Source organism: Pinus tabuliformis, chromosome 4_2 (assembly GCF_031772625.1).
Source record: "Pinus tabuliformis cultivar Carrire ecotype Pingquan chromosome 4_2, CPIR1, whole genome shotgun sequence".
NCBI lineage: Eukaryota > Viridiplantae > Streptophyta > Pinopsida > Pinales > Pinaceae > Pinus > Pinus tabuliformis.
Window position 1 is genome coordinate 658,265,238 of NC_142304.1, and position 22,904 is coordinate 658,288,141.

Genomic DNA, 22,904 nt, shown 5'->3' on the forward strand with positions numbered 1-22,904 from the left:
GGAAATTATATACTTCATCAGAGGTTGGTGTTAAATAAGTGGGTTCCACCCTAAGTATTATACCATGGTAAAGGTTCCCATAAAATAATGTTAGGATTGTGAGAAAATGTTATAGTATAAGACTATGTAATTGTACAAATTGTCTTTCAATTAAATCCTTTGATTAATGCATCTATATATAATGCATTTTGTAATGTGATTTGTTCTTCAGTTGGAAGAAAGTGTGATTAAGGGGAAACTAACTTTAACAGGTTATTATATGTCGTGACATATGTATCTTTCATTGGATATGCATAGTTGGACCTATAAGTGTCTGTGAGTACAACAATATAAAAACCATGGTAATTAATAAGAAGCACAAATTTTATGTTATGGACCACTCGGCCGATTAAATGGTATCCAACAATCTATTTAAATAGACTCATATCATACCAATTGAAATGCTACCAAGCAATTTTGGGAGGTTCTCTTGTTGGATTGCTTTGACAATGTGTCTTGGTTGAATAGGACAACATAAGAAATGTTGCATAAACCTACATAAATTCATAAAATGGATAATTGATCTCTTGGTTAAGGGTGATTTAATGTTAAAGAGGAGTTGTTAACATGTGAATACCCTAATATCATAACTACCTATAAACTAAAAGGGTGTAGAATTGAAAGAAGTAAAACTTTCATTTATAACACATGAAAGGAAATGAGATTATATCTACACTAAATTATCCATGGCCAACAAGATGTTGAGGTATAAAAAGGACAATAGTCAATCATACAACATAAATTGTTAAGTACCGAACAAATTTATTCTTGGTTAAAAACAAGCTAAGAAAATTAAACTTCAAATATCTATGATAGACTAAGTATCATAGTCAATAAGTCTGCTTTATGGTATTGTTGTTAAAACCAGGTGCAAGTGACAAGTTTCATCCCAAAACTAAAATTTATGAGTATGATTGAGTTATAGTGTGCATGATGGTTGTTATAGAAATGGAATAGGTCCATGAAAGTCATTAGTAAGAAACTGAACACAGTTTGTTCTACTTACTAGAAATAAATGAAGGAATGGTTGACATAATGCTAACATGGTTGAAAACATGTGAATAAGTGTATGTCATGCAGGTGATGTTATGGATATATTGTGGTACATATTGTACTATGTACAAGACGTACATGTGGTACCGGTATGGATATATGTATGGCATGTCTAAAACATGATATGTATAGCTATGTGTGTAATACACCTTGTGTGCAAGTATGCATGAAGACACTCAGTGGGTGTCTGGAAGGGAAACCGACCTAAAGGTTGCACAGAAGAAGGAAATTAAGAAGTAACAATCGTTTATTTGTAGTTTCGCATACATATGATTATGATGAGTATATATGGTATTGGTTATGATGGTTATACGTGAGCTAACCTGTTATGATGCATATTGATGTAGCAAATATGCTGGCTGACTTGTTGTATGCAGAGAAACTACAGGAAGCAAGTGTTTGACAAGAACACAAAGGATTGGAAGAATGCAGCAGGAGAACATACATTCTTCAAATAAAATGAATGACGGGCAATATAAGCCATAGCTACTTTAGTAGTATTGTGTATCAAATTATGATATTAATTATGGTAAACACAGTCGAATTTTTGCATCTAAAATTTCTTACAAAATTGTTGAAACCAATGTTACAGGTAGCTATGGAAGGAGATGTGCTGGGAACGCTCCTTGTAATCGATATATATCGGAATATTTTCATCAGATGGAAAGGCCATGAGAGCTATGGCTTCAGAAGCCAACTACCTGTGAATGAGCATGCAGTAATACATCGTGGACAATGTAAAATTTAAGGGGGGGGGGTATGTAACACCCCTCCCTTGTGTGTCAGTTGTAACATAAGGTCAGGAAAGCTAGGTTTGATGTGTAAAATGAAAAGAAAATACATTATTAAATAATTAATAAACTGATCACATGGAAAAGCGAGACACCAAGAGATGAGATTATTGTCAAATCCCATTGAGGAATGGGATATGATAAATATTTTATGATAAGCTTCTAAATGTTATTCTAGATAAGCTTGGATGGATTGGAGATAAATATACATCAAGAAAAACATAAAAGCTTTGCGGAAGATAAAGGCAATATTTTATGAGGAAAAGCCTCGGGGGAGATAAAAGCGAGCTTTTCCGAAAAAGACATAGGAAAATGGATAAAAATCCATAAAAGTGGGATGCCACTAATGGAAACTATATCATGAAAGAGGGTATTAAATACCCATTGCATAGATCAATTGGAGGTAGTTGATCCATGGGAAGAACCTTGGCTCGGGTCATATCAGAGGTGATTCATGGTTGGGTGGTGGTGCTCCGCTCTCTAAGTGATGTTTTAGTTGGTTTGATATGTGTGGAATGTACTGCATGTTGTTCCTTACCTTGGATATTACTTCAATTCTTTCAGCATATATGTTTAGCTGTAGGTGCGATCTTCGTATAGGAGAATGATAACTATAAATGATGAATGATTTTCATTCCATTGAGGTGTTCCAGTTCTTTACTCGTATTGCATAAGATATATGTTGATGATGATATCTATGTTCATGTAATTGATTTTACTCTTACGCGTGTGGATGAGTGAAATATCGAGTGAATCTAGCTTGAATATCATCAAAGTTGACGAAGGAACCTAGTATGCCTATAATGATATGATAACTCTAGTGTTGTGTCATAACTCGGTAAATATTGATGTTAGTGAAACAATTGTGGAATAATATTTCTAAGTGTGTGGTCGATGAATCAAGTTATTAGTGCCACGCATGTCCTAAGACTTGCATCTACTTAGGCTAACCTAGTTAGTTATGGATGTTGGAAGAAAGACTATAATCATGATGTACGACCATGGTAGCCACAATAGAGTTAATTTAATGTCCATTAATGTTGTTTGGATTAATCAATGAATTATTATGGGTTGCATGCTATGGTTAGTCCTTCCTACAACTAGTAAATTATGCTTAATATTTATCTCACATATAAATCTTATAGATAGACCTAAAAGACCACATCAAGAGTCCACCTCTATAGTCATATTGATAAAGACTATGGATTCTGTTATATAAATAATAATTATGATATATTGACGGACTAAATATACCCTTGGCAAGGGTTGAATCTTAACTATAAACGAAGAAAATTTCACCATATAGGGATCATAGTAGCTAATTTTCAGGGTAGGCTCACGAGGTACGTTACAATATTATGTAACATATTTTGATACATACGATATTTATGTTATGCTTTCAATGGGAGCAATATATGATTCTATGAAGAGGATATGATATTAGGGTGTCTTCAATTAATTCTCAACATAAACAAAATAAGTTACTATAAAAATAATTGAAATTGTTTTAAATTATAACAATAACAAAAAAATAGTAATGTGCCATCTCTTAGAAATAATAATTGTCATAATATGAGAAAATAACTAGATTGTAGGTTAATTGTATCAACTATTGATTATTACTAATGTTATTATATACTTGTGAATGTTTTTTGTGATATCTATTTCTAGTTATGTAATCCTTGATAAACTTAACTTTAAATTAATATAAAACAATAAATAATAAAAATAGACATAAATTAAGTTAAGTTGTTAGAATTTATATTTTATAATTAGGTTTGTTTGTTAAAAGAATAAATTTAAACATAATATGAAGCTTATATAAAATTTTCACTTGTCCATTATAAAATGTTGTCATCCTCTTCATTTAATAAAATATGGTACTCAATGCATACTAATAGTAGTAACTAAAATTAAAATTGTTATGGTAACAATATAATTCTATGATTGATTAAATTTTATGGATATTTAAAGATTGTGTCAACCTTCTACTAGAACAAATATAGTGTAGTGTTTACTATATCAAATTATAATCAAATTGGTTAATAATACCAACATAGAATATTATTGTAATCAAATATATTAATCAAATTTTTAATATGAACCATAAATAATATTAAAAGAAATAATTTGAGTCTATTAAAATTAAGACCACAAAATTTGCTTGTATAAGTTTATATAAATTTGTTTTATATAGTTTATCATGACAATTTTATCACAAAAAATGGTGATATTAAGGATCAAATGATGGATAATAATATTGGATTCCCCAAATAATATTCTCTCTCGCTGGTAGGGATAAGCCTTGCAAAAGGCCATAGGCCTTTGATTGATTATTAGTTGTTTTTCCAAATCCCCAAAAAAAAAAGATTTCTAAGTGAAAAATCAATCCCCTTTATTTAATTATTAGATAATTCAATTAAATTAATTAATTAGTTACTTAGCTATTTAATAATGATTTATTGATTTATAATTTACTTTAAACTAATTAGTAAATTATTATTATTAGTAAATTATTATTAATAGTAAATTATTATTATTATTATTATTATTATTAATAGTGAGTAAATTACAAATAGTACTAATTAATTGAAAAGAAATAATAATAATTAACAATAACTTGTAATTATTTATTAAGACAAAATATTTTCTTCTGCAAGTTTATATCAGCTTGTCTTGCATAGTTTATTATGATAATTTTATCACAAAAATAGTGAATATATCCATTTAAAATAGAAAAGTAAGAAATTTTCCAAGTCTTTATTTTGAAAAACTCAATTTAGTTAAAGTAAAAAAATTCTAGATCCATTAAATAATTCCATTTTTAATAAAACATGTAGTTAATAATAAAATCAATTCCATTATATCAAATACATTCAATAAATAAACCTTTGTTTTGCATGGTTCCATTTTGATTAAACAACCTTACATGGCCATTAATTTCAACAACGAGCTTTTTTGGTTTATCTACATCAACCACCTCAATATCCCTCAATCTAGAGTGGAAGTGTACACTATGCCATAAAGTTGGAGTACACATTTACTAAAATTGAATACTTTATACAATAAATTACCTAATAGGCATGAAACTCCCATATAAGTCTTCATCTCTCCATAACAAACACACTAAATATTAAACCATCTTTGGAGTCACTTGGTTTAGCTATATTTAATTTTATTTGTTTATTTTGTTTTTTAAGCTTTTAGATATAAGTTAGTTTTTTTTTTAATCTTTATCGTTTCTTTGATGGTTTTTTTTTTTATATTTTTGTTTCCCTCTCTTTTAATATTTTGTTTTCTTTTTTTCTTTATTCTTCCTTCCACCTATCTTTAGTTTTAGGTTTTTCTGTTTTATATATTTCTTAATTTTCTCTCCTTCTCCTTGTTTTCTTGTGCTTACATGCTTTCTTTGAATTAGTTATATCCCTCTCCCCTTCATATCATATATTTATATTTTATCTAATTTTTAAATGATTTATTATGAAAAAAAAAAATTATTTATATATATATGAATTCTAAACCCTTTTATCTATGAAGATTGATTGTCTTATCTATTCAATCTAGAGATTCAAAACAACCTTTTCTCCTAAAATGAACCATCTCATCAATTCAAAATAATAACTAGTAATATGGGTTATCTTCAAACTCTCTTACAAAAAAAATACTAAATGATAATAAAAATACTAAATGATAATAATGTTTTGAAACTTAAGACCATTATAAATTTTAATAAGTTCAAAAATCTATTTACCTATAAAATTGTTCAAGCGAGAAAGAGATGAAAATGCAAATGCAAATGCGCTAAGTGCCGATGAATGAATGGTAATATTTAACAATTCAGAATACTGAAATATATGTTAAGACTTCAAAGGAAAATGAAGTTTAATACAATCATAATATCAAATGAAAATAAAATTTAATCCAATCATAATAGCATTTGAAAACAAACATCAAAAACTGGTATGTAAAACAATTCACACTTGTGCATTTATAGAGAAACTTGTTCACCTGGCAGAATACTATTAAAAATGTAAATGCACAAAATGCAAACTAGTGAACAGCGGTATTCAACTTAAAGAATGTAATTGCACATAATGCAAATTAATGAACTGTAGCATTCAATTCCAAGAATGTAAATGCACAAAATGCAAGTTAGTGAACAACACATTATTCAACCTTAAAAGTTCAAGATATGTTAAGACCTAAAACCAAAACAAAGAATAAGGTGTCAAGACATCAAACCAAAAAGTATAAATTAAACAAATGTTTTGAGACGGCTTAAACCTTGATAACTAGTTTATCAATTAAAAAGAATCTCAAACTTTGATACGTAGGAACTCCATAAATAATTTACAAATCCATCTCCACATGCGCTGCTTAACGTGACAAAGAACTATGAAAATGCAAATGCAGAAAACAAAACACGAAATAATGAGCACCAAGATTTAACCATGAAAAATATTAAATCAAAAGATAGTTAACTTGAACCATAACGATTTCTTGAAACATGAAATAGACTTGAGTAGAGTCCTCATAAACTTCATAAACAACTTCAAAAATCCATCTCCTCCTGATCTGGTCGACGTGACAAAACCTACGAAAATGGAAATGCACCAAATGCAGACTACGGAGCAGCAGTATTTAACCATTGATAATACTTTAAGCATCATTGATACTTAGCTTCTGAGAGCTACCAATGAGTTTATACATAGCATATTTTGACTGCCTCAAGCGTTCAACTTTGTTATTGAGATTCTTTCTCTGAGTAGCTATTACTGGAATTTCTTCATGCACCTGCTCCATCATATTTAAACATGGCTTATCCACATGCTTTACAATCTCGGCGACAATGTCGCTTTCAACCAACTTTTGCACCATGAACCGCAGGTGGAGTGGAATCTGGTCAGCCAGCCTCAGCCTTACCACATTCCAATAAGGAATAAGGCTAATCTTGAAGTCGAAGGCCGCCTCGAGGTCGCCACTGCTGATGTTTGACACTTTGTCCAATTTAATTTCTCCAATGCCTTCAATGCAATGCATCCTTCTCTACCTGCGTCTTGGATGTGTGTAATCAATCTTTTGGACAATATCAAGAAGGCACTTACATGTTCCCATTACATATTCCCATTGCTTGAATCTGCATTAATTTTTCTGCCAATATGGGTATTCCAACCATTGATTTATCAATGCTGGAAAGATGAGGATCTGTTCTAAACAAATCACTTTTACTTCGTCTTACTTCTGCTTTAGATTCAATCCCTACTCTATTCCGCACACAAATATAACCGTGACCAATATTAACAGCGTCCCTTGTCTCTTTCTCCAAAAAACCCTCAGGAGCTCTGTGAACTTTTGTTACAACGGCCAAGGTTCTTTTCATCTTGTGGGTCAACATCCTGAGGCATTTTTATGGACTCACAGGTCGGAAAATCAACAGTCGCGGACAGCCCATTAAGTATGATGCTCTCCTTGGGAGTAATGTATTGTTTGATTATATTTGCTATCTGTTCATAAATATCTCTTGGCCGCCCATGCACAGCAACCCTTGTTATCCCGGATAGATCAACTATGGTCAAATCTGGAGCATTCGTCTTCTTGACATGAAGTGTGACTTGCGTATCACTTATACCCTTGTGGCTTCCTGCAATCTCTTCGTAACAGTATCCAGCGTTTGTTTAATCTCTGCTTCTAAAATTTTCCTCCTTTTTCTATTGTATTCAGTCACAATCTCACATTCCATCCCTCCTGCTTGCGGCTTTGTAATATCATAATAAGCGGGAGTCTCGTACAAAACCCTTACCCCTTTCGCTCTCTTTGGCATCTCAAACGCTGTGACCCTGATGTTCGCTCTCTTTGGCATGACAGACGATGCTGAAGCACCAACTCCAGATTTCATTTCAAATTTTTCGCGCGCACCTCCAGTTTGAAATATTTGGGGCGATATAGAATTTGAAATCCTAACGCATTCAATACGAATGGTGAGGCCTGTCTTGTCCGCCAGTTGGTTTCACATTCGGGAGTCAGAACCGCAGAACTGCCGGGATCTGATGGGAGGCTGCGGGTGGCTGCGCGCAGCGTCGCCGGGGGTTCGATGGGCAGCCGGAGATGGTGGTCGCCGTGCTCTGTGAGACTCTGACAGGGGTACCTCCATAGCATTAACTTTGCTATGGAGGTGGAAATAGGAATTGCCCTTTCCGACCGTGTCACTTTAATAGGATCATCCATCTCTTTAGTTAAATATATATATATAATTAGCATTTTTCATTATGACTTTACTTTATGTATGGAATTGTTTCTTTTAATCATATTTGTTATTTCTAACTATAATATATATATATATATATATATTCTTTAATATTATATAATAGTATTAATTGTATTTATTTATATTTTTAACGGAAATACAAAAGAGATAGAAAAAAAAATTCAACAAATGAGTATATATATGTGATAAATTAATTTATAAAAACAATTATAATATAATATGATTTATATATATATATATATATATATATATATATATATATATATATATATATATATAAAAGTTAAAAACAATATATACAATACTATATATATAAAGTATAAGAATGGTCAAATGATATAGCTTTCTAAGTCAGATTGCAGCCATTAATTCTTTTCCACGTAAACTCAGAATTTTATTGTTTATTTTAGCATGCCAACTATCCATCGTATCTCATTGTTCTCATTGTTTATAAAGCAATTTAAATTTTATTATGTTAGAGGCAGGTAGACTTTATAATAAGATTAGACTAAAATGGATAAGTTATAAATCTGTAATGAAAACATAATTAATATGAGAATAAACATATATCTAATATTATATAACTTTTTAAAAAAAATATAATAATAAAATCTATAACATTATTCAAAATAATATTTCTATCTCATACTTATTTATATTAAAATTACTTAATATTTAATTAAAAAAATTTATTTATTTAAAAAAAAATTAATTTAAATAAATTTATATTATTTTTTATTTTATTTTAAATTATAATATAAAAACTTGTTTAATTGATATATGCTTATGATTTTTTAACATATTGTTATATTAATATTTAATTATGTATAATATTGAAAGAAGAAATAAAATCTGTTTGCTTTTAATTTATAGTTAATGTAAATAACGTATTATAAAATTTAGTTTTGGACAATTTTAAAGATTTTTTTAAGGATAAAAGAGTGTCATTTTTTTTTTATGATCTCAATGAAATGAAAAACATTTTATTTTCGATTTTCTATCATATACTTGTATTAAATATATTTAAAAATATTTTCTATTCTATTAATCTTCTTAATATTTATTTTTAAAACCCATAGTGATATTAGATCACATCTCTTAATACTTAAATAAACTTATAAAGAAATTCAAGTAATATCTTATTTTTAATAGATATTAATAATATTCATAAATATGATAATTAAAATATTAATAATTAAAAAAATAAAATATATAATTATAATTTATTAGTCTTTTAAATAATATAAATAAAATAAATATTTAAAAAAATATATAAATCAAATATATAATATTTAATGTTGGGGTAGCAAGTTAAGTGGGTTTAATTGTGGGGAAAATTCCACAATTAAGTGTGCTTGAGCAGAGGCGATTTGGGATGGGTGACAACCAGTAATCAAATTTCAACACATCAGAGCCCTTCAAAGGGCCTCTGGCACGTCACAGAAGTAGGGAGAAAATTTTACTAGTAAGAAAAAAATTCAAATTCAAATTTTGCCATTTTAAAAAGAAATTGGAATAATATTATAAAAAATTTTAAGAAGGGCTGTTAAATTGTCAACCTATCTATTTTTTTTTAAATTTCATTTTTTGAAGTCCGGACTTTGAGAATTTCAATTTCCAACTCCCAGTGCACTGTGAGTCTATCAGAAATTACAATGGTTATACTTGTAAATTTCCTTTCTCAACTGATGTTAAATATCATTTCAGAAACAACAGTTTCCAAGTTGCTCCCATTTCAAAAACAACAGTTTCCTTTTGAATTGCATTTTCTAATTTGTTCATAAAGCTTTTTCCATGATAACTTCAAATGAAATAAAGCTAGATTCAAATGGAACAAAGCTTTCCATGCTAGCTTTTTTCAAAAGTCGGTGACAGTCTAGATTTGTGATATTAACCACCTAGGGCCAGCTAGTGCAGAATGAAGAGGAAAACATTTCGGAAACAAAGGTATTTCAGTGATTTAACACATTAGCTTGTTCCTCTGTTGAATGGATGGATGAATTAGTTCGTTACTCTGTAGAATGGATGGATAAGGTAAGAGAGATCTGAACTTTTTTCATATTAATATGAACAACAATTGGAATCTATAATTTTTATGGTTTCTATTTCAGTAATTCATTTGTTATTTGTAGGTGTTTCTGGATTAATATTTCTTTGTCGGTTTGTTTTTAATTTCTTAATTCCAGCATTGAGGGCGGAGCATTCGGTGCAAAGCGCCTAGTGAATAGTAAGAATACTAATATAATTTCTTGATTCCAATGTCCAAGGTAGAGCATTGGGTGCAAAGAGCATAGTGAATAGTAAGAATACTACTACAAAGTCATACTTTTAAGGTACTATATAGTGTGGTGTTTATCGATTTGATCTCTTTGTGAACAATAATTTATCTAATCATTTCAAAATTGGTATGGTGATTTGTTTGTTCATTTCTTGTTTTCAGCGACTTTGGTGAGTGTGTAGGGTGGAGAGTTTCCTGTACAAAGGTTCTCGTGAGCACTGTTTCTCTGAAACAATATCATTCTAAGGTACCTTCCCAACTTCTCTAGGCTTTTCTCTAGACTTCCGCTCCTATTCTTCATGATTCCGCTCCGTTGGTGTAGTATGTTCAATGAGCAATTATCTCAGCAGAGAGCTGCATTTTTTTCGAATTCTGTCATTATTATTTTTATCTATTACTGATAAGAACCATTAAGGCTTTTTAGCTTTCTGTTTGATAATGGTAAAAATCACGACAGCTTAATAGCTTTTCATTTATAAGTTTATGTGCTAAGCAATAGCAAGGTGTGGTTATACTATGTTTTAGAGTTTTTAATCGAGATTTGGTAAAACAATTTTTGTTGGATTATGTTATTTCAATGATCCGTGTTGTTATATCATGTTTTGGAATTTTTAATTAGAATTTAGCAAAATCATTTTTATTAGATTATATTTATTTATTTATTAATATATAAATAAGTTAAATATTATATATATAGATTCTATGAAAAATCAAACCATGATTTTAATAAATTTCTGCCAAACAAATTTGATAGAAAATATCATAAAAACCCTGACAACATAGAATAGTTACACCAGCGCTTCACAATCAATTAATCGTGAGTGTGAGATGTTTGACGATTTTACTTGTATGGAATTGGAAGAACTGAGGTATTGAATTAAACATTGTGCTAAATACTGATATAGTGAAGTTATAAGGGAACATTTGGTATGCACAGGAGAAGCAATCTATCATAAACATGTTACGAGCCATAATGAAAGTTTGCCATACAACATTGCTGGAATTGGAGGTACTGTATTAAATAGTGTACCACATACATACACAAATATATATATATATAGACACACACACACACACACACTGTGTGCTCATTGGAAAGATTCTAACATTAAGTAAAATTGTTAATCTTGCAAAGTCTCAAACAACAAATCCATAAACAATACACATTAACCTCACAAAGTCTCAAACAACATATAATAAACGACATGCTAAGCATTGGAGAATTATTACATTCGACTTTGGAACTGTTGTATAAAAGAAAAGTTCAATATATCAAAAATTGAAGCCTTTCAAATGCTGGCAATTGAAGATTTATAGAAGATCAAAAAGCATGCCTTGAGTTTAGATTAATTACCATATGCAACAATTATATATTCTATTGTAAATGCAAACCAGTAGGTCTTCAAGCTATTCTTGTTGGAAGGGAATTCTAGTGAGAGGAAACACCAATTCCTACTCCAAATAGATTAGTACAAGTTCCTTCTCTAAGTGAATTAGTACAAATACCAGGAAGTAATGATACAACAAGATAAATGCCAAACCACAAAAGCAAAGGCAGCAAGACATTACAAAATATTCATGATAGAAAGTACTTGTGGTAAGGGAATTCCTGGCCCCCAAGAGTGGAATTGTAAGTTGTTAGAATGAAACAGATAAAGAAGGGTAGAACTGTCGTTTGCATGAAGTCCAGACAACAGAGAATGCAACAAACATGTTAAAAAGGGGCCATTCTTGATGTTGTAAGGCAAGGGAGAAGAGTTTCTTTTATCAAAGGAAAAAAAATGCTATGATGTGGTAAGCATGTTTTTCTTAACTTTGTGAGTATTATCATAAAGTTTAGTTTAGTTGGGTAACATTTAAGGAATAACTCTTCGGCTAAGGTGCTCAGTGTGGGTGAAGGTATTTATTCCACCATAGATACTCAGTTAATCCCAGAAAACTAATAGAAACTTATTTATCAGAGCAAAATGGCCCAGTTACTCCCAGAAACTTGAAGAAATGTGGCTATCTGAGCAAAATGGCCCACAGATGGCAAACATGTCCTATTGGGGAAGCTGAATTGATGTAAAATATAACCATTCCTTAGAGCAACAAGGAGTTCCATCTCCTTAGATACTGTATTCAAATGCCACATCTATTTTACTCATCATTCGAAAACTACCAAAAGCACTCTTTTAGTCCAATGTAGCATGTTTGTAATTACAAATCCCATTAACCATAGTTTGATCATGCATCAAAAGAATTTCATTTTACTATTTGGATAACATTGTATTTCTTACACATATGTTGTTCACTATTCATATCAATTTAATATAGCAATTTCCCATACCACATCAAATGATTCTTGGCACAGTGGAATTTGTACTGTGAAATCATCTTATTGAGGCTCTTCTGCCCCATGTTTTCTTCAACTGCATGTTGAGATGTAAAGTTTTTCTTTCATCTCAAACTAATTCTTTTTTGGATGTTATTACACCAATGTCTACATAATATAACAATAATTCAAGGAAAAAGACATAAAACATAACATTTAGCGAACATAAATGTTATGAACACAGTTGGCCTATCACTTGTTAGTTACAATGCTTATGAATTGTATGATGAATACTAGGCTTGTAGTTGTGTTGGAAGGGGTTATTGTTCTTGATAAGCTGAGAAATATCTTGTAGCTTGCAACATTGTAAAGACACTGGCAACCAATAGTATGTTGTCTTCGAACTCATAACATTAGTTCCAGACTATTACCAATTCACTATGTGTTAAAAAAAAGAAATTTGAAGATAATTGATTGTTGCCAATTGAATTGCTTCTTTTTTTTATGCTTTTCATTATGGAAGGGCGACCTGAATGTGCGCTCTTCTAAATAAAATTAAAACCTGCCCTTCAAATTTGATCACTGATGACTACCTCTCATGAAAATGATCATAAATAAATGAATAACTTACTTAAAACACTTGCATCCCAAAAATGATATCTTATATAATATTTATTAAATATAAAATTAATTTTTAAATCTTTACAATAATCAAATTAAAAAAATATATTATTTAATTAAAAAAACATATAATTATAAATATATTTTATATCATTAAGACCAATTGAGAAATATACTATGTTAAATTGTTTGAAGATCAATCGAATATAGTAGTCTTGATAATATTTCTCTAAAAAATTAAATAATTATTTATTCAAAATTAAGAGTATCACAAACCTATAAATATAGATAGATGTCTTCTTAAAAATATTAAATTGATTTATGTGCTAATTTGAACCTCTATTCAGATAAATTTTGTAATAATATTTGGACGGGAGCAATGACGATTTCGAAGGGAAATGCACGACACTAATTACATCACTCTCTCATTATTACATGTGGCTATCCATTTTATTTTTGAAACATTCCCCGCGGACATCGAGAAAAACAACATGTGGCTATCCATTTTATTTTTGAAATATTCCCCCGCGGCCCCGACACAAAAACAAAAGAAGACGGCCGTTCGGGAGGACATCGAGAAAAAGGCACATGTATGATGTCATTATCGAAATGGACATGAACACCAAAATCAACCTAAGAGACTTTCGAAGAAACCCAACCGTCACCGACAACGGAAATTGTTGGCGGGGGTTATCCAAACTCAACTCGAGTTCTCCTTACACGCCCCGGAGTTTCGATGGCCATCTTTATTTTTTCAAAGCTGACGGTCTACCTAGAACTTCGCCGACAATCGATGTGCCATCCTCCACAACCGCGCCCGCCGGAACCCCGCAGATATCGCCGACAACAATGAATCGCTGAACACACTTTATCCTTGCCTGAAAACCTAAGTCAGCGGAGGTGTTGCCTGACCGCACAGCTCTTTTAAGGGCACGTCCAGATCCTGTTGCCTCACGATAGCATTGATGGTGTAACACTAAATCCAATTCCATTGTCCACGTCATACGCCGTATAATGCTTACAAGTTGCCAGCAATTTCCTCGTCGTTGACTGTTCTGTTTTCTTCGAAAGTTTCTTATTCTGATTTTGGTGTTGCTTGCATGTTCTCGCCGACATTTTTCTCTCCCTCTCAATAATGACATGTGCCTTTTTCTGGTCGGCGCGAACATGCAAGCAACACCAAATCGAAATTAGAAACTTTCGTAGAAAACACAACTGTCAACGACGAGGAAATTGCTGGCAACTTGTAAGCATTATACGACCTATGGATTTAGTGTTACACCATCAATGCTATCGTGATTCGTGAGGCAACAGGATCTGGACGTGCCCTTAAAGAGCTGTGCGGTCAGGCAACACCTCCGTTGACTTAGGTTTTCAAGGCACGGATAAAGTGTGTTCAGCGATTCATTCTTGTCGGCGATATCTGCCGGGTTCCGGTGGGCGCGGTTGTGGAGGATGGCACATTGATTGTCGGCAAAGTTCCGCGTAGACCGTCAGCTTTGAAAAAATAAGGATGGCCATCGAAACTCCGGGGTGTGTAAGGAGAACTCGAGTTGAGTTTGGATAACCCCCGCCAACAATTTCGTTGTCGTTGCCAGTTGGATTTCTTCGAAAGTCTGATTTTGGTGTTGGTTGCGTGTTCATGTCCACATTCTGTGTCCATTTCGATAATGACCACTGGCATGTGCCCTTTTCTCGATGTCCTCTAAAACGGCCTTCTTTTATGCGAGTTGTTTATAATGTGATTTTTTGAAGATTCCGGTGACGGAATCCGGCGGAAGAAATTGAGATTAAATCTTGATTTGTTGCAGTTAAAATGGCTTTTTAACTGCATATTTGGATTCAGCACCCTCGAAAACCCCTGGGACGCTTTCATTGTGCACAAACTAGCTATCAAACTTGCGATTCCAATAAATTCCTGCCGAGGCCGCGGGGGATATTTCAAAAGTAAAATGGATAGCCACATGTAATAATGAGATATTGATGTAACTCGTGTCATGTATTCCCCTTCGAAATCGTCATTGTTCCTGTCCAAATATTATTACAAAATTTATCTTAATGGAGGTTCAAATTAGCATAGAAATCAATTTTATATATATATATATATGTGTGTGTGTGTGTGTGTATTTGTGATACTCTTAATCTTGAATGAAAAATTATTTAATTTTCTAGGGAAATATTATTAAATTGTTCTAGGGAAATATTTTTTTTTATTTTTTATTTTTTTTTTTTAACATCATCGGTTGTTATATTGTTTTTCGAAAAAAGAGGGAGATGGAAACTGCTCCATGTAGTACATAATTATTCGCCGAGTGGAGCTAGGAAAGAAGGATTTACAACAACAGAATCCTCCGGGTTCCCGCCACTTGGGCTTTGAGATGAAAGCTAAACTGGAATATATCCGGACAAATTCTAGCGCTAAAAGACGACATTTGCAGAATATTATCTATCAATAGTGAAATGGATGATATGCCTGACTACGATAAATGGAAAGAAGCCTAATGTGCCTGTTTGAAACGCCTGGCTAATCCGCGCCAAAAAATGAGGAGAAATATGATATCCTTGTTTGTAGTGTCTGTCTGACCCGTGTCAAAGAACTAGTTGTGAACAAATCCTGATAAGAAGAGGCCTGGAGCGCTGTCTTGGGGCTCTGATCTTTGAGCGATGCAAGTGGAATATGCTGCCCGGAGGGAGGATCATTGAAGAAGGGGCGTCCAAAAATTCCAGAGGAAGGGGATTCATGAGACATAAGATTTAGACAGGTCCGCAGGAACCAGGCGTTCAGTTGAACAGCAAGGGGAAAAGGTAGAATTAAGGGAGTGAAACAAGGGTGCGGGTGAGGGAGAGTCTGATGGGAGAGAGGGAACGGTCGACTGATTGATATCTCGTGCAAATGGATTACCTGAGTGTGCCAGATCCCTCTGTCTGTCTTGGTCACAGTGAGAGATTTATAATTCATCGGATCTTCCATCATGTCAGGACTTACAAGCTTGTTGCAAAGCTGAATGAGGGAAAAGCTTTTCACAGTCATGGCAAATGGTGATAAGTCTCCACTCCGTTGCAAACTAGACAGCCCTGAGGTCTGGCACATGCCTTGTTGGCCTGTTTGTCAGCATTTTTGTTTAAGCTGCGCAAAATATGATGAAAGCGCAGATCTTCCATAGGTTGAGCTAGAATGTGGCAGCGACTTAAAATCTGCTGGAGAAACACATTTATGGAGTCTCTCTTCTGGACCATTGAACTAATAACCACTGTCGAATCTCCGAAGATGAAGGCTGCATCTGTACCAAGCTTCCCAAGCTGAATAAGTCCCTGGTATAGGGCCAGGGCTTCTGCCCTGTTGTTGGAAATGTGGCCAAGACCCCATTCATATGATAAAACAATGTCCCCATTAGCATTAAGTATCACTCCTCTAGCCCCTGCAGCCCCAGGGTTCGACTTTGAAGCTCCGTCGAAAAAAAGACAGTACCTGTTGCAATTTTGGATCCAAGCAGCAAACTCATTTTCTTTGAGTCTAATTTTCCAATTATGAGGGACAGCATTTTCCCTGTTGCGAGCAGTGCTACCTATCTGCCTGCTGTTGTTTTTGTCCAACAAGTGACCAATAAAGCTTCGTTCTTCCACACTGAGCTCGGTGATGTCTACATTCCTCTGGTTCTTAGCTGATATGGTTTCAAGGGCGAGACCCTTTGCTTTGCTGCATAGACTTCTGGTATTCGAACCCTTGTCCTTAAAAACTTTTCGGTTGCGGGCCAACCAAATATTCCATAACATGGTGTAAGGGAGAATATCCCAAACCCTCTTCGCAATGCTATTCTTCCTTCGCTGCCAGGGGTAATTCTTTTTCCACTTATGCAGAATTTCTCCTATGGTATCTTGGCTGGTCCACGGAGTCTGATTGTTCTGAGACAGGTTTCCCCAGCATTCAGTAGCGAAGGGGCAATCAATAAAGAGGTGGTGGTGGATGGCATCCAAGCAGTTGGGACAGCGAGAGGAGCCGATAATTCCACACTTTTGCAAGTTTTCGGCAGTAAGGCTTTTCCCTTTGAGAAGAGTCCATATAAAAAATTTGATTTTAGGGAGCGCCTCAGACTTCCAAACAACCTTCCAATGATTCCAGATTAGAATGGGATGGTTGCTGCTGTAGAGGAATTGATGGGCAGCCTTAATGGTATAAGAAGATCCAGAGGGGTCCCAACTGAATCCATCTGAGGTATTCTTTTTGATAGGGGCTATACTATGCAATTGAGATTGGAGAGCTAACAAACTATCTTTGAGATCATTGGGAATAACGGGGAAGGACCATCCAGACCATAGTATGGATGAAGGATCCCACTGAGAAATCTAATCCAAATGATGGATGCCAGTTCTTTCAAAAAAAGAGAGGATGGGATTAACTCCAGCTTGCGTATTAATAGGTCGCTGTCCCATGATTTTGTCCATTCCAATATTAATGCTTGTTCCTCCCTTAGGAATTTTGGAAGTATTTTGGGAAATTATAGGAATTGATTTTTTGTATAAGTGCCAGATTTTGGTGGAGTCTCTGTTGGGGATGTCTTGATCGACGAGCTGATGCCTTGGAAAATTCAGATATTTAATTTCCAATACCCTTTTCCACCATGCAGGAAGACCAATTATGAATCTCCAAACCATTTTTCCTCCGAAAGCTAAGTTAAGATATCTGGGGGATGTGATGCCAAGGCCACCTCGATCTTGGGGCTGAATTACTTGCTTCCAGCTGATCAAATCAAACTTCTTTTTGTCTTGCTTCCCTCCTTGCCACAAGAAATGATGGAGGATGCCTTCCATTTTGTGATGGAAGGAAGCAGGGGCTTGAAGGAGAGTAAATTGGTATAAAGGCAAAGAGGATATACCAAATTTCAGAAGGATGAGACGACCAGCTGGGTTAAGCCATATTGAACCCCACTGTTGTACTTTCCTTTTCATCTTATCGATTATGGTGTCCCAAACTTCTGCCCTCAAGGGCCCTGCGCTTACAGGAATGCCCAAATATGAAAAATGAGTCCAATCATAGTGACATGAGACCCCAAATGTTGCAGCAATATTATGAAGGACCTGCGGTGTTGTATTCCATTCGTAAATACAACCTTTTCTCTGATTGACCAGACCACCAGAGTAATCCACGAATTTATCCAGAAGAACTTTGAAACGCCTAGCTATTGTGATAGAAGCCCCTCCAATTAGCAAGGTATCATCTGCAAATTGAGAGTGATTTATATTCTTGACTCCATTCCCAAATTTTATTCCTGTTATGAGACCGACCCTCCGATGGAAATCCAGCGCTTTGCTAAATGATTCAACCATTAGAATAAAAATATAAGGTGAGAGAGGGCAACATTGTCTTAGACCACGGGAGGATTGGAAAGCTTCAGCAGGTCTGCCATTTACAAGAGGGGTGATCCATGGCCCGGAAATGCAGGGTTTGATGAGGTTAAGGAAGCTTGCATCAAAACCCATCTTCTTCAAGACAGCTAACAGAAAAGAGTGCCTCACTCTATCAAAAGCGTTGGCCAAATCAAGTTTGAGAACAAATCATTTCTCCTTCTTGGACTAGCTCGAGTGAATGGCTTCTTGTACTAGGAGGATGGAGTCAGTTATATGTCGGTTTGCTAAGAACCCCCCTTGATTTTTCAGAAATGAGGGATGGAAGAAAGGGTTTGAGGCGAGAGGTGATGACTTTGGACAAGATTTTATAGGAGGAATTACAAAGGGATATAAGACAGAATCTAGCAAATGAAGAGGGCCGATTTTCTTTGGGTATGAGGGCCAGATGAGTGGCGTTGGTGTACCCCCCTATTTTGCAGTTTCGCTAGATCCATTTTAACATTTTTATCAGGTCTTTTTTAATGATTCCCCAGAATGTTTGATAGAAACATATGGGAAAACCATCAGGGCTTGGGGCTTTGTCAGGCTGAAAAGCCCATACCATTCTGGTGACTTCTTCCTCATCAATCTCTTTGGTTAAACTGTCATTTATTTGTTTACTTATCCCTGTAGGCAAATGTTGCAATAGCTCAGTATAATCCTCCTGTTCTTTAGTTTCTGTTAGGAGGTCTCGAAAATGCTCTGTTGCTGTCCTCCGGATGGCATCCTGGTTTACTTGCCTATTACCTTCAGCATCTGTTATGGAGCTTACATTGTTCCTTATCTTTCTGGTTGTTGTTTGTTTATGAAAAAAAGTTGAGTTCCTATCTCCTCCCTGCAGCCACAATTGCCTCGATTTTAGCCTCCATTTTAACTCCTCTGCTCTCTTAACTTGGCACAATTGTGAATAGAGGTCACTTTCCTGTTGTTTACTTTCTTGGGAGAGGCCAAACTCCTCTATCGCTCTTTGCGTGCTGTTGAGGTTGTTTTTAAGCTCCTTTTTTACCTCTTCAGGCTCTTTGTAGCTCGTTTTGGCCCATTCTTTAATTGCCTGTTTGGTTTTTTTTTTAATTTGGACTCCCATATGAATCCAGGGGACCCTTCGACATGCTGTCTCCAGGTACTGAGGACGATTTCAGCCACTGCTGGAATGTCATTCCAAAGGGAGCTATACCTGAAGGGAATAGGCCCGAGATTGCTGTGATTTTCCAGCGTTAGCGTGACAGGGAAATGATCTGAGACAGGGCATGTCAAAACGCTGGCATATCCAACAGAGAACATGGAAAGTAGCGAAACATTGATTAAAATTATGTTTAATCTCTCCATAATATTATCTGCGCCAATCCTGCGATTTCTCCATGTGTAACGCCGATTTTTGGGTATAATGTCCACAAGTTTGGATTCTTGCATGATGCTTTCCAGATGTGTTCTATAGGGGTCAGAAGTGAAACTGCCGCCTCTCTTTTCGTTGGCATGGAGGATAAGGTTGAAATCGCCTCCCAAAATAATGTTGGAACTCCCTTCTTCATCGATGCTGGACTTTAGATCGCGCCAACAGCAATCCTTATCTCTGTAGTGGTTGGGCACGTAAATATTGTAAATAATTACAGTTTGCCTATCTTCTTTGTTTTCCAAGACTGTTTTGATCCAGTGTTGGTTGATGGTTGCCGAATTACAGTTCCATATGTTCTGGTTCCAGATAGTGGCTATTCCTCCTGAAGCTCCTCTTGCTTCACTGATACTTCCTTTATACTGATTCTGCTGTTCTATGATACTGTTCATTTCCCTCTAACCTTGCTTTGTTTCTTGCAACAAAATGATTCCAGGTTTCTCATGGTGAATGAGATCTCTAAGGGCTGCTATCTTGGAGGGGTGCCCAAATCCCCTACTGTTCCAAGACAATATTTTTATCATTGTAAATGTGATGTCCGAGGTGGTGCTCGCCCCCCTTGTTCCTTGTTATCTCTATCTTTTTCATGCTGACCCAGGATGAAAGATTCTATGGGTGTCTGAGTGCCCATAACTATATCTTTCTGTTTGTTCTCACCCTGATGCTGCTTGGCAGATTTCCTACCCGGTACAGGCTTCTTGAAGGTTTCACTAGATCCTCCGTGGTCTTTGGAAGAGCTCATGGTGATTCTATTTAAGGGAGGATCCAAAGGGGGCTGAGAGGAGATGATCAGGGGCAAGGTGGATTTGGAAGAGCTTTGGGGGAGGCTTTCATGAGAGGAGGGTCTAAGGGTTGGCTTTCAGGGAGAGAAAGGATAGAGAAGGGATTAGATGAAGGAGGCGGAGGAGGGGAGCGGGGGGGAGATTTGGAGGGTGCAGGAGAAGAGGGGGAAGGATGACCTACTGCAGAGGCCGATGGATCAGCTTCAGAGGTACCTTTAGCCAGGGAGGCCGATTTCTTTTTTTTAACCACTTCCCATTGTTCCTCTTGAAGACCGTTTTCTACATTAATAAGCTTAGTACATCGATTTGCAAAGTGGCCGTATTTGTGACATACCTTGCACTTGAACGGGATCTGCTCGTAATCCAGCTGCTGAATATGGCTCCAGTCGTCCACTTTGAGCTTGATGGCTTCCGGGAGGCCTTTGCCGAGATCCACTTCAACAAAAATCTGGGCACAAGCTTGCATGTTGTCTTTTGGCTCGCTCCGATCTACATATTTACCAACTGCATTCCCAATGGCTAGGACTGAATCATCCCCCCAGCAGTGAAGGGGAAGATGAGGGAGCTGGACCCAGACCGGGATATCATTGGGGACATCGAGCTCAGGATCAAAATCAAGGGTCCATCTGCTGAGATACAGGCCCCTGGAATCCATGAAATAGGGTCCGTTTCTGAAAATAAATCCTTGTCTTCTTTGGTTTCAAAGTGAAATGTGAAGTACCCTTTCCTGCAGAATCTTATGGATATCTTCCCTTGTATTTTATCAGACCAGTTTCTCTCAACCCATCTATGGACGGTTTTCGGGGAGGGCCAGAGGCCCATAAACTGACCAATGAGTCCTTTTTCTGTTAGCGAAAGAGCAACCAAGCGAGGTAGCGCAGGAGGCAAAAGAACTTCTTGAAGGCCGTCTAATTTCTTGACAAATTTTGAGACAGCAGGACGAGGACGCTGAGGCGGCAATGAATTTACTAGATTGGAGAACGCTTGTTTGGTATTGGGCGATGAACGATATGCAGAAAGCCGATCTGTTCTGCAAAAGTAACCCTAGGCAGCGCGTGCTATCTCAAAATTCAAGATCGGGTCCTATTGTGTAACCATGATTAGTTGTCCTTCGAAATATTTTTCTAGGGAAATATTATCAAGGCTACTAGATTCAATTAATTTTCAAACATTTTAACATAGTGTACTCTTCAATTGGTCTTAATAATATAAAATATATTCATAATTATATGTTTTCTTAAATTAAATAATATTTTTTATTGGATTATTTTAAAGATTAATTTTATATTTAATAAATATTATATATTTTTTTAAATATTTATTTGATTTATATTATTTTAATAATTAATAAATTATAATTATATATTTTAATTTTTTAATTATTAATATTTTGATTATCATGAATATTATTAATATTGATTAAAAGATATCACTTGAAATTGTTTATAAGTTTATTTAGGTATTAAGAGATATGATCTAAGATCACTATAATTTTTTTTTAATTAAAGATTAAAAAGATATAAAATATTTTTAAATTTAAATCTCATGCAAATATATAGTAAAAATTTGAAAATAAAATACTTCTTATTTCATTGATATCATAAAAAAAAATAACACTCTTTTATCCTAAAAGATTTTAGGAATGGTCCAAAACTTAATTTTAACATAAAATTCACGATAAGTTATTTACATTACCAATAAAACATTTTATTTCTTCTTTCAATTTTATACATAATTAAATATTAATATAACAATATCTTAAAAAATTATAAGCATCGTATATCAATTAAACAAAATTTTATGTTATAATTTAAGAATTTAAGTTTAATAATAAAAAATAATTGAAATCTATATAATAATAATAATCATAATAATTTTGCCCACGGGGTTTTGGATTGACGGTGAATGGGTGCGCTGTTAAGACACTCCTTGCGATAGGTCACCGGTTCAAATCCCCCGTGGGTACTTAGGTTAGTCTTAAACTAG

The 22,904-nt window shown here is 34.5% G+C and overlaps 1 protein-coding gene and 1 pseudogene across 1 annotated transcript; both read right to left on the reverse strand.

The window, feature by feature from the left end:
* Nucleotides 1–6,929: 6,929 nt before the first annotated feature.
* Nucleotides 6,930–8,039, reverse strand: LOC149171128 (putative dynamin-related protein 4A pseudogene; annotated as a pseudogene).
* An 11,709-nt stretch (nt 8,040–19,748) lies between these two features.
* On the reverse strand, nt 19,749–20,528 carry LOC149171129 (uncharacterized). The gene has a single exon (XM_089425853.1). The coding sequence runs from the start codon at nt 20,526–20,528 to the stop codon at nt 19,749–19,751; it is 780 nt and encodes a 259-aa protein (XP_089281979.1).
* Between the last annotated feature and the right edge of the window lie 2,376 nt (nt 20,529–22,904).

Excerpts from the sequence above, each read along its gene's own strand:
- LOC149171129 (XM_089425853.1), bottom strand. The coding sequence starts at position 20,528 with ATGAACAGTATCATAGAACAGCAGAATCAGTATAAAGGAAGTATCAGT.